At 43.8% G+C, this 13394-nt stretch overlaps 1 protein-coding gene across 1 annotated transcript in view; it reads left to right on the top strand.

Annotated features, from left to right (window-relative positions):
• LOC143338039 (semaphorin-4B-like) overlaps window positions 1-12783 on the top strand; it is a 56573-nt gene extending 43790 nt beyond the window's left edge. Inside the window, exons 9-15 of the mRNA XM_076758184.1 lie at window positions 3563-3744; window positions 4268-4418; window positions 4873-5083; window positions 5252-5367; window positions 6072-6229; window positions 7305-7396; window positions 7733-12783. Of these exons, the coding sequence (XP_076614299.1) occupies window positions 3563-3744; window positions 4268-4418; window positions 4873-5083; window positions 5252-5367; window positions 6072-6229; window positions 7305-7396; window positions 7733-8505 (1683 nt within the window). The 3' untranslated portion in view covers window positions 8506-12783. The remainder of the gene's footprint in view (window positions 1-3562; window positions 3745-4267; window positions 4419-4872; window positions 5084-5251; window positions 5368-6071; window positions 6230-7304; window positions 7397-7732) is intronic.
• Window positions 12784-13394: the final 611 nt, after the last annotated feature.

Below are 13394 nucleotides of genomic sequence, written 5' to 3'. Positions count from 1 at the left end.
TAATCAGAAAAATCAAGTTCCGACTTGGAGAATTGACATGAACGCCCCGTCGAGTCAGAAAAACAACAGAAGTCGCTGACTTTGACTCATATATGCAGAAACATGACGAAAGTAAATGTTCAGTTGATGGTAAGAAAGTTTCTATTAATTTAATGTTAAAGCACAACATATTTTCTTTGTAGCGTCCATGTCGTTTCCACATTACGACTTATAAGCTCATGAAAGCACAGAAGTCAGCTGAACGACCATCCAGGGAGTCGGTTCAGAGTTAGCCTGAACAGGTTTGAGTGGCTAACTTTTTAGACTTAAAATAAGTCAGAGTTTATTTTTCAGGATCATTACAAGTTGAATTATCGTAACACTTAACTAAGACTGAATTACTTCATCTGAAGAAAACTCACAAATCTGATCGTTCTCATCAAGTTGTGGAGTTCTGGATGTCTGTTCATCAGACATCGTGAAACATGCTCATTGTGTGTGTGTGTGTGTGTGTGTGTGTGTGTGTGTGTGTGTGTTTAGGTGTAGGTGGTGAAGGTTATGACTCAGAGAAGGAGTGCATGATTTCTGCCTTTATTGCTTCATTAGCTGTGTCACTGCTGCTTCTGCTGACTCTGTTTTTGAGGGGGCCAAACCACAATTAGTAACTTCCTGTTGCCTCCAGCACACTGGCATACACCTGTCTCTTAATGTCTTTACCTCACGTGAGTTTCTCCCTCCCCCAGCAACTCCCACACCCCCCCACAGATGGAAAACCTCTGCAGTTCTCAGATTGAGACCAGTCTAACACTACAGACCAGTCTAGCATCTCTTCGGGAAACCAGTCCCTGAGTTGCTGCAGGCTGACATCCTTAACTATTGCTGTATTCACCTTTTGTTTCTCAGAATAGTGCCTCACATCTGAGCACATGCCCTGTGTGCTCCTACAGTGAGCAGAAAGTGCTGAACTCAGATCAGTTAGGTAACAGCGAGGTATGAGGGCCGCTCCCTGTTAGCAGGCTCACTAACTATAACACCCTTTTTTCGCAGAGTGACAGAAAGCATGCACTCTCTTCCCTCTGTGCGTCAGGCCAAGGCCAGATATGTTTAAATGTGGTCTGTTTTAATATCTCAAACATGCTGCATGTGTTGGCAGACGTGTTTGCTGTCTTATAAAGAGGACATGTTTCTTGTAAGGAAAGATAAATCAAAGCCTCTCCAGCTTTTTCACAGTGTTCATAACTACTGTTTTACTTGGGTTTGCCAAGTAATTCTGCTTCCGAGTTGCTTTTCCTCCCCCCTCTCTCCTATCGGTACCCCTCCCTTCTTCCACTCCCTCTTTCAGTTGTTTATTCAGGTGTGCACACTGAGGGACGGAGGGAAGCAGGCACATTCTGAAGATTGTGTGGCACCGTTTTCCTTGCTCCTCATCCATCTGCAATCTGAAATGCGAAGTTCAGATCAAATGTGAGAGCGGCGCAAAACAGCACATATGAATGAGCGAGCGTGTTTTTGGAGGGCGGCTGTCGGGGGTGGTGGGAGTGGTCGACGCCATTGAAAGCACAAGCTGCGCAGTGGAGCACAGCAACAACGGCGGTGGACAGCTGAGAGAGCAGGAATGTGGTCTCCTCATTATGTGGACAGGCTACTACCACAGCCTAGTAATTGGCTCCCAGGGCCTGCATCAGTCCCACGAGCTTTCACCTCACCGTTCAGCACCATGATTGTTTGTGTGCAGCACAAACAGGGAGGAGGAATCGGAGGTAGTTACAGTTTTGCATTTTATTATCTCCTCAAGGCTGATTCACTCCTTGTGCTGTTATGTTGGAGTTGCTCGGGGTTTTGGAGGCCCTGCTGACGGGATAGTTTGGATCCGAGGCAAGAAAACTGTCTTGAGATTGGGCGAGACCACTTGTTTTGCTATTCTTCCTCCTCCTCCTTCTCCTCCTCCTCCCGCTCATCCTGTGTTTTCCAGCTTGCTCGCTGTATTCGGGAGGAGTTTTCTTTTGGTTTGTGTTTACAAGCTCTTTGATAATTGCTGGTCCCAGCAAAGTCGTCTGATAACTGTTTATGTGAATATTCTGTGACAGCTTAAAAGGAGAGTGAGTGTCTCCGCTGGATCTTGGAGGAGATGTGAGGCGGGAAACGCTGATGTTGATTTCAAAGCTGTAATTAATAAGTAACCATTGTTTGTTTTCCATTTCACCATCTCATCTCCTTCAAACAACAACTGATATTTGGCGCTAAGGCATCTTTTAGGAGCTTTTTTTTTGTGTCTGACACATTTTAGTGTCAAAATATAATTTGCAATTCAGCATAAATGCACTTAGGCTGCACAAGAAAGGATTTAAGTGGCTGGAGTTGGATCAGAACATTGAAATCCTGTTTGGTTGTGACTGTTTGTCCAGTTTATTTCCCTGAAACAGACGTCATGACTGTCACAATAACAACTCTCTGATTCCCTTATATGACCTCAGTAGCACCCTCTACAGTAAAGTCGAGGGACTGCAGATTTGATACAACACAAGGACTCTGCAGGTCTCTTCTGACACTTGTAAAAAGTGCCCCTCCTCTCAGAGTGTGCTGTGCTTATTGTTACTTCTGTTGGATGTTTGAGCTTCACTCTGCAGAAAGTCTGTGCAGAGTTTGACACTGCAAGACGTGTACATACAGTATGAGCCTGATTTTTTACAACTAGTCTGAAAGCCAGTCATGGTTCAGTCTGTAACTCACATAAATGTGGCATGCACACACACACACACACACACACACACACACACACACACACACACACACACACACACGAGGATGGACTTTCCAGTGGTGTAGGAGACATGTTGTGCCAGGCAGTTTAACTTTTTAAAATGAAGCATATTTCCATATTAATTGATTCTAATGTTATTAACAGAACCATAACAGACTCAAATGGTCGTCAGCAGAGTGTTTTTAAATGGCTTGATGTCTGAAGGGGATCTTTGAGTTAATATGAAAAGCTCAGGTCTGAACTGGTTGCAGTCTGATTAGCTTGTGGTTAACTTTCCATTGCAGCTTGTCTAAAATGGAAAACCTAACCATAACCACAGCAATAAGGGGTCCGGTCTTACTTTGTGGGATGTGGTCTTGAATTAATTTCTTTGGCTTGTTTTGTTTGATTTTTGAACACCATTTGTTCATCTCCAATGAAAAGAAAACATTTCTCCAAGTGTTGCCTTTGTGCATTTTCTTTTCTTTTTGTTTTCTGGGTTATTGTGCTGCCGTGGTGTCGGCCAGGTGCTGTCTCCACTCCACTGCTGTTTTCTGGGACTCCTGCTTTGTTGTCTGGGGCTGACTCTGATCTTACTGCTCTTATTTCTGCATCATCAGCGGTCATGTGCCTCAACCTAAACAAGCAGACGTATGCTCAGCAGGAGCACTTGGCATGGACAGATTTGTTGTTCTTGTCTGCTCTCATGACGTTTAGCTGCAGTAGCCATGTGTTGTGTCACCCTGTTTTGGACACGTTCTGTTCTTTTTGCGGGATAACTAATAGCTAACTGAGACATGAAGTCTTCTGTAACATACTCTGACATACCTGAACTGCGTGCAGGGGGATAAAGGAGGCGAGCGGGTGCTGCAGAAGAAATGGACCACCTTCCTGAAGGCCCAGCTCCTGTGTTCCCTCCCCGATGACGGCTTCCCCTTTAACATCATCCAGGACATGTTTGTCCTGAAGCCGATGGGAGACAGCTGGGAGAGCACCGTCTTCTACGGCGTCTTCACCTCCCAGTGGTAAGAGACGAATGGAGGGGTTTGTCCAGTCACACACAGGCACTTAGATGAATCGAATTTATGTTCCAGTTTATGTTTATGCACGGTCACACACACTTGAATTTACACGGCTCACATACACCATCTTCAGCCAGTATTTATTTAACATCTCCACTCAAACCTGGCAAGTTGCCTTTTCCTACTTGGCTCCTCTGAATTTGGAGCAGCTGTAATGAGCTTAAACACTAACACAAGCTCATGCAACCCCAATGCCTAATTAATGTATCAACCAAATAAAGGTTTTAATATGGAAATCGTTCAAGCGCCCACTCTACAACTGTTCTCTAGTGAGAAGTTGCTGCTCCAGTTTCTTGAATAAAATGACGACAACAGCAGAAAGGGTGGACTGGGAGGAAAATGGTAACGTGCTGTAAATGGGTGCTATTGTAAGACTAACTCTTTAAATGGCTCCATTTTCACACGGCAAAAGAAGTATGGCGTCTTCAAACAGGGAACAGATATGGACTTGTTATGTGTTTCACAGGTATAAAGGAGCGTCGGGCAGCTCAGCAGTGTGCGCTTTCACCATGGCGCAGGTGGAAAGAGCCTTCAGCGGGCGCTACCGAGAGGTCAACAGGGAGACGCAGCAGTGGTACACTTACAACCACCCAGTGCCTGAACCACGGCCCGGGGCGGTGAGTGGAGCTATTCTGTGGCAAAACAATACTGTTCAGCTTCATCTGGTTCAGTCTCTGCATCTTCATCAATTTCACATTTTTAACATCCCAAATATCTGTTTTTCTTACTATTTTTACACTTACAATGTTTATTACATACCCAAACGTACTGTCTGGCTGAAGTTCTGCTTAACTCTTCATGAGAGGAGCCAAACAGTTGCCTAAAAACTTAAAACTAGCAGATATTCACCAAAAAAGCAAGTCAAAAACTACCACATCAGCAAATCCAGAGGTTTCTGCTGTTATATGTATCCACTGCATTCAGTCTGTGTTTCCTGTGCTGCCTCACCCTAATCTTTATGTGCTAAGCCAAAGTCATCGCCCTCCATGCATTCTCATTGTAAGTTTGCATTTCCAGAACCACTCCAGTAAGCAGAGATTCATTTTTCATGTCTAATTTACTCCCACGCAGTGCGTGACCAACCACGCCAGGCAAATGGGTATCCAGTCGTCCTTGCACATGCCTGATAAAGTGCTCAACTTTGTCAAGGACCATTTCCTGATGGACAGCGTGATCCGCAGTGCTCCGCTGCTGCTGAAACGCAGCGTGCGCTACACGCAGATCGCCGTGCACAAGATCCAAGGCATGGAGAGGGCGTACGACGTGCTCTTCATTGGAACAGGTACGGCTCATTACACTGCAACAGCAACTTATTTGTGCATATTTTCGTAGTTTTTGGGGGAAATACTTTCCTCTATACTTTTGTGTGTTTGATTTGTTGCTTCTGTCCCTCCATAAACTGCACCCTGGCTTCAGTATGCCACTTCCACTCGTCCTCTGTGTCTTCCAGATGACGGAAAGCTCCATAAGGCCATCAATGCCAACGATAAGATGCACATCATCGAGGAGATGATTCTATTTCCTGAGCCTCAGCCTGTGCAACACATCGAGCTGGATTCTCAGAGGGTAAATCACAGCTCTGTCATCTTTAATACACACCTGTAATGATCATTGTCAAACTGGTTTGTGTCAGTTTATATTTCATGTTTACCCATTTCAGACTCAGACTCATTTTCAAGTCATAAAAATGTGGAAGAGCTAGATTTACCAGAGCGCAAACTGGTTACAGACATTTTCTTTCCACAGCGGCCATTCCATTGAGTTTTCCTGTAAGTTACTGCACCGTCTGGAGCAGAGTTTATGATCCTCTCTGGCATTTTACCCGGAGCTAAATTTCATTACCTTTCTCTCTTTATTACATAATGGCCTCTCCCGGGGCCAAAGCAGCCAAACAGCAATCTTATCTAAGATTATGTAATTGTAAGTCCAAGATACTTTTTGTGAATATACTCTGAGCTCCAAATAGGGATATGAAAGACAGACAGACTCCACATGATGTCTATCTAATATACTGGTAGATAAGACGGGCTAAATATAGACTGTGCTTTTGGGAACACAGGGATGTGCTGTACGTCAGGATCGGCGTCACACTCGTGGTGAAAATGCATTTCTGGATAATAGTATTTTTGCACAGTGACCCGGACTGTCTGAAAAGTGTTGAAAAAGCTAAAGAAAAAATACAAATGGAGGTGACGCTGCTGGCAGAGAGCAGCTGGCCGGAGTTCATCACACATCACATGTGTATCATACATGGTTCGTCTTCTCCGCAGGGTCTGCTGTTTGTGTCGTCCAACTCTGGCCTGGTGGAGGTTCCTGTGGCTAACTGCTCCAACTACCTGAGCTGTGGAGAGTGTGTGTTGTCCAGAGACCCCTACTGCGCCTGGACTGGGCGGCTGTGTCGTGATGTCAGGATGGCTCCACCCGACAGGTGAGAGATCACATAGACCGGGCCAACAATTCCTCCACCTTTCCAAAACAGTCACTTTGAATTCGTTCATGTACCTTCGTTCACTGCCATAGACATTGACTCAAAACATAAATAGAAATGCTAAAAATGACTTTGACCAAAAAAAAAAAAACCCATCAAAATTATTTTAAAAAAGATTTACATTACACAAAATTTACAAAATGTAAGAACATTTTCATATTCTTATCCTAAATTTCTTACCTGTTCATGAAGAGCTGGACGTTCTTGAGATGTCCTCATTAGCATTTTTTTTTGTTTGTTTTGCTAAATGCTAAAAAATGTCCTTAAGCTAAGCAGTACATGACTTCTACAAGAGATGACGTGACAGGCGCAGAGACGTCAGACAAGGGTATATTATAGCCTTGGTGGAGGTGACGTTACACTGTGGATGAGGCAGCTGTCTGAGTTAGAAAACCTGCGTCTGTGCCACAGCATGCCAAGAAATATCTAAAATCCTAAAACCCTCTCAGTAAATTGGTAAGCCAGGTTGATGATGATATTGTGAATAGAATTTTGATTTAGCATTTTTTCAGGTTAAATCCATGTTTTTTCCTCCCATGCAGAGAGGAAGATAATCTGTACAACATGTCTGGACCACTCATGTATTTTGTTAGCACCTAAGAGAAAATTCTAAATGTGAGATAATTGGTGAATACCACAAATTCTTTTAACGAGATTGTGCATGCAACTTAAGTCTGTATGTCCGAGTGCTTCTTGCACGAGGCCCAGCGTGCTCACACTGTGAAATCGTGTGACCTCACCTTGTTTAACCATAATAGACTTTGATGAATGTGTTTTTTACTGTGTTAGATGTGAACACGCACCCAAACAAACATGAAATAAACATGCAGAAGCTCATAGTTATGTGCTTGAAGAAGTAGCTTTTAGAAGGGCATTGTTCTGTTCGTCAGACCGACGAGGCCGCCGTGTACTCACAGGCTTTAAATGACAGGCTTGAAGTGGGTGCAGACACGGTGCCTGTTATTAAGGCTGCTGACCCTCACCTTGTTGTTTTGTTTGGTGTGTTTGGTTTCAGTCACTGGCAGCAGGATGTGGAGGAGGCCGATACGTCAGCCATTTGTAACAGGACGTTTCCCAGCTCCAGATCGGCCAGACCAACAGCTTCTCGTGAGTGTGTTCTCTCTGTGTGTGTGTGGCGCTCTTTGATCAAAGTATGGCCTCATGGAGACCTCAACAATGTGCGGTGCAGCTCTGTGTATGAGAAATACTGTTACTCATTTATTCATTCATTCATTCATCTTCTTTACCCGCGTATCCCTTTCGGGGTTGCGGGGGGCTGGAGCCTATCCCAGCTGGCAATGAGCGAGAGGCGGGGTACACCCTGAACCGGTCGCCAGCCGATTGCAGTGTTATTCATTTATGTAAATTGTATTTTGATAATAATTTGTGATTACTGTAAACTCACAATAAAATATTGTTTTTGTTTTTTGTTTTTATGTATAGGTGGCTCCCATTGTCAGCTCATTACAATCCCAGCCAACACATTCAGGGTCCTGCCCTGTAAGCTGCGCTCCAACCTGGCACAGAGGAGGTGGCGCTACAGCGACAGCGCCAGCCAGTTCCTCTACGCCACCCCTGAGGGAAACCTGGTGGTTGTGGCTCAGGCTGACAGGATCGAGACCTACGAGTGCTGGTCTGAGGAGGAGGGTTTCCGCCAGCTGTTGGCCAACTACTGCGTGAGGGCAGAGCCCCGCCAGGAAAGCACCACTCTGATTGGTCACTCACGCACACCACACATTGAGCGAGAGGAGACCATCATCCTGCCCGGGGAGTCCCGTTCTGAGCAGGTCCACACAAAGACCTACTGGAACGAACTGATTGTGGTGTGCGCCCTGCTGGCCTTCTCCCTCGTGGTGTTCTCCCTGTTCGTCATCTACAGGAACCGAGATCACATGAAGTCCATGCTGAAGCAGGGAGAGTGTCCCAACATGCAGCAGAAGAAGCCGAGGATAGTGGGGAAGCCTGCAGAGAGCTTACCCCTGAACGGTAACACCATTCCCGTTTCTACTTCCGATCACAAGGGCTACCAGACGTTAAATGACAACTACATCTGCAGCACACCCACCCACGAGTCCTCGCCAGACAACAGCAAGAGCTTCTCCGAGTCCTCCGACAGGCGGCCGCTTAACTTGAAGGAGAGCCACGTGGAATACTCCCCAACCTGCCCTCGGCCCAGAGTGAGGCTGGGCTCAGAGATCAAAGACTCTATCGTATGAGAGCACAGTATCCGCTAAAAAGATGCCACCCTGTATCTCCATGAAGGATACAGGCGACTGAGCGAAGGAGAGGAGACCTCGACATCCTTCTACATCGCAGCACATCTTTTATTTTAGTCATCGTTGTTCTGTGATCAGTGCGGAGGTCATTTTGTTTAACCATTTCCACTCCGAAGCCAGAGGTTGGTCCGGTTTGCTGGAAGAGGGAGCGGCGGTCACATACTGTGGCACCTGCTAAGAAAAGTTTCTACACAGCCTTTGTTTGAGTCATTCTCATGGCCACTAACCACCGCTAATGTGTGTGAGTGTAGGGCTAGGCAATATGAGGAAGAAAATAACAAAACAAACAGAAGATCTTCTTCCGATATCAGTATTTATCACAGAATCTCTTTAGGTATGCAAGATCCAACATCAGATTGTCTTTCTGATCTCCATCACATGATATAATAATAAAAAAGACAACAAATAAGTATTGATATGTTGCCCAGCCCTATTTGAGTATGTGTAACCTTGCACATCCTCTGCAGAAGATGGCCGCCACAGTCTATACTTCTGTTGTTATGCACATTAGAACCAAGCTACAGCGACATGGTGACCAAGAGTTCAGGTTCAGGAGAGTATAATACATGTATTGCATATTCATTATGATCCACGCATTATGGAAGCAAGTCACGAGCACATTTGTTCCCTTTCGCTGAATAAATGTCGTGACTGTATGAGAATAAAGATGTTGAAAGATGAGGCAGACCAGGAGAATAAGCCACACCTTGGTTAAAATTGAGCCCTCTGAACGAAGAACAGTTAAAAGAACTTTTAAGAAAAATGGTCAAAAAAAGGTGATCATTAATTCTGCTTCAGGGCCTAAAGACTGGCATTTAGCTCCTGAATGTACGACGTTGTTCGAGGAAGGTCTTCATTCACACATCACTGCACCGTGGACAATTCAGGCAACCCGTTGCTCTGCATCTGTGCGCACCTGAGACAGCCCTGTTCTTCAGCATTGACCTGCAGGTACTACGATGGGCTCATAAACTGGCACAGACACCCTGGCAAATATGGAGAAGAGACCTGCCGTTGTTACATGTCAGTCAAAGCGGACATTTCAAACACAGACGACCACACCTCTACCATGTTCAGGGCGGCACCGAAATCATCACGTGCACTGTGCCAAAAAACAAAACTAACTTGATTGTCGACTCTAAATGCAATAGTGCCATTCTGTTATGACCACTCCCATGCTTTGTGTTAGCATTGATCACTGTCGAAGAGCACATGGTGATGGAACCAGAGTTGGGTTTCGCCAAAAGTAAAGCGGCACTAATGATAAACAAATGTGAAGTGTGAGATTGGAAGTTTCTCTAAGACTGTTAGCTCATGACGAACCTTTCAGACCGTGTTGGGCAAAATAATTGACTTTCATGTAAAATCTGAACTGGGGCCAAAGGGTACGGCATGGAGACTGCTTCATGTGAAAACTTGTCTTGTGGTTGTGAGAAAATATTCCTTCAGCTACCCTTAAAGGAGTTACAGTATATGCCTTCTTAATATACACTGAAACATACAGATACAGCTAGTTTAAGGCTATTGAGCTTGACGAGCGCTAACAATACAAATTTCTTTTAAGTGCTAATAAGCCCACTCCAAAAGGAAAAAGTCACAGAACAACTACTAACAGCTGTCACTGCAGTGGAGAGATAATATTTAGCGACCTCTCGTCCAGACTGCAGCTGCACCATGTAGTCATGTAGTTGCGCAGAACGCCGTATCAGCTCAGTGTATCCTCCCCCACCAGGTCATATTTCCTAAATACATGGCATTCACCACACTCAGTCAGATGTCAAAGCGACGCTAATGTGAAAGCACAAGTAATCAGGGTCTTGAATACTTACAGGTTTGCACATGTCAGTAAAATTGGAGCGAACTCTTAAGAAATGCAACTACTGAGAGACAGAAGGTGTGGCTGCTACGGAAAATGATTCTTAGAAATCAGCTATTACAGGGACCAGCGCAGCCATCACGGACACTCTTGCACCCACATTGCTTAGACTTTTGAGACTTAACAAGCAGAATTTTCCAAAGATGTAGGAAGCTGATAGTGTTGTGTAAATCTGAATGGAAAACATTTACACGGCCATAGGGAAAATATGGCACCACATGTCTTAGCGTACATCACCAGTTCACTGTATTGATCAAGTAAGCCTACAGTATATATTCCAGTACCATACAGAATAAACATTTTGCTATTTCGAACACTGAGCAGATGTCAAAATGCTATGTAACTGCTCCAGGTTGACAAAGTAATTGCACAGCATACTGCGCAACAGTGGTCAGTGTTTCCTCTTTTCTTTCGTTTTTTGTTGTGTATATACAGTATCTGTGCTTAATATTGTGCGTTTTTAAGGGACCTTGTGCAAGATGTGTTGTAGAGATAGTCTTAAAACTAGAGAGTGAACACTGCTGATATTTTGTTTTCATAGCGCTTTACTGCCTACTTCAGCAAACATTTCAACTCTTGCACAGAATTCTGCACATTTCTCGCCGTGCTGTTCGTTCAGCACCCGGGCTGGTTTTTTATCAAGCATGTCAAAGCGGGAGAAGAGTCTTTTTGTTTTCATGCCATACTGAATTTAAGGGTCGTTTGATATTGCAGGAGATAAAGAGTTGGATGAGAGGAATGATACCACTCATGTCTGCATGCTAAGTATGAAACTACCACGGGCAGCTGTTAGCTTAGCATAAAGATGAGAAACAAGCGTAAACCCGCTAGCCTGGATGTGGCCAAAGGTAACAGACCTCATGCAGTAATACCCCGGAGGCTCGTTGTTGCCTTGAGGTTGCTAGGAAACCAACAGAGACAACAGGAAGTCACTGCTCCTGACCCGTGTTGTTGCTGTGTTGTTTTTCCATTTTTGTTTTTGAACATTTCTTTCAAAGATAATATTTTCATTTAGAGTGGTTTTGTTACCTTTGGACAGAAACACACTAGCGGTTTTGCTGAATTTATGCTAAGCTAAGCTAACAGGCTATTGGCTGTAGCTTCATATTTACATAGAGGCATGGGAGTGGTGTCTAACTTCTCATCCAACTCTTTGCAAGAAAACAAGTAAGTCTATTCCCCAGAGGGTCTACCTATTCCTTTTAATCTTATTTCCTTGCATGCGAGCCAAGACTGACAAAATAAATCTAACCAACAGATGCATAACACGAATAAATCCCATTGTAAAAGCCTTGTTTGTCCCCAGAGCTAAGGCAGATTTTCTCACCGATAAAACGCCTCTCTGGTGGCTGAATACCCTGCTTTGAGATGCTTGGTGGATAACCTCACAACATATTTTCAAAATGCCTTTTAGATATCAAGCTGTTCTGCCTTTAGCCATGTGCCACATTGTACTCCACCCAGCAGTGACCTCACCAACAGAGATGTGGTGAATGGCGTGATTGTAGCCCTCCGTGGGCACACTGAACTCCACAACACGGGTCAACAGTAGATTTACAGATTCACCTCCACCATTAACTCTACCTGCAAACAATAAGACTGGGAGCTGCTCAAAATCTTGTACCATTCTGCGGTCTCGGCTTGTGTCAAAGTGATACTGTGCACACTGGCAACATCTGTCTGAACAGGTCAATATTTAAGAAGAATAATACTTAGTCTTATATAGAACAGCTGAAGTTACAATGCCACTTGACCTTAATAGTGTCATAAATGCCTATTTATTAACGACGTGCTTTTCATTAAAAAGCAGATACTACCATGGTGATTGATGCTTCATTTTGAGTGGCTCCTCAGTAATGCAACATACTGCACTGGACATGAATGTAGACAACTATATCACATTTTGTAGAACAACTACAGCAGTCTATTTTCCTACAACAGCTTAAGTAGGCAATCCATCGCGGCATCCTTTCAGGGTTTTGTTTGAATGGTCATCCTATGAAGAAACAGCACAATAGAAGCAGTTCATCATTTGTGCTGCACGGTGTAGTACTGCAGTAAGATGCGAGCACAGCTTCAGATCCTCCATATCGGCTCAACCACGAGACACAGCAGCAGCTTTGCCACAGCATACTCAACACCATAAGCTTAGTTGACTGAATAACTATTAGACAAATGTGGTCTTGCCTGCATGATTTCTTTTTTATTTGTTGTGTAAAAATAACATTGTGAACTGTATTTTTTGTATCATTGAGATTGTGACTGTTGTTTTTATTATATTGTACATAAAAGCACTTTATTTTAATTTTTTAAGATAAATGAATAAAATACATGTTTTGACATATGGATGTGGGAGTCATTTAATGCACCGAATGGCTGTTTAGTCCTGGATATTTGCATAGAGGGGATGTTTAAGAGAGGAAGAAGGCGAAAATGGCTCACTTCAATACCACATTTGCATAGAATTTTAGATGTGAAAGCTGGCATATAAACAATTGGGTGAAATCTAATTTGCATCAATCTTTGGAGGAGAACTTGTTTTTTAAAACAAACATCGATCAGTGTGTTGTTCATATAACATTTTAAAATATATACATTCAGGATGAAGATCAGATTCCTCGCCACAAAGGCCTTCAGGACAACCTCTGTCCTCGTCTTTGGAGTGTTGTCGTCAAACTGAATGAGCTCAATAATTATGCGCATTGAGCAGTTAATTCAATCAATTAATTAATCACAGTAGTCAAAATCCAATTCATTTAGTAATTAAGTACATTTACATTTAAATGATGATATAAAAGTTTCTAAAAGAAAAAACAAATCATTGAATTGGGCAACTAATTGCATTTCACTGAAGTGTTCGCAGCAGCAGATTGGTGTCTTCGCTATCACTGGCTCATCTGAAGCTGCTGGGCGACCAGCTGACCTGTAATGTTCGACCCTGTTCGTGCCGGTG

This window comes from Chaetodon auriga, chromosome 1 (genome assembly GCF_051107435.1).
Source record: "Chaetodon auriga isolate fChaAug3 chromosome 1, fChaAug3.hap1, whole genome shotgun sequence".
Taxonomy (NCBI): domain Eukaryota; kingdom Metazoa; phylum Chordata; class Actinopteri; order Chaetodontiformes; family Chaetodontidae; genus Chaetodon; species Chaetodon auriga.
This window is presented reverse-complemented; position numbering and strand designations above follow the sequence as displayed.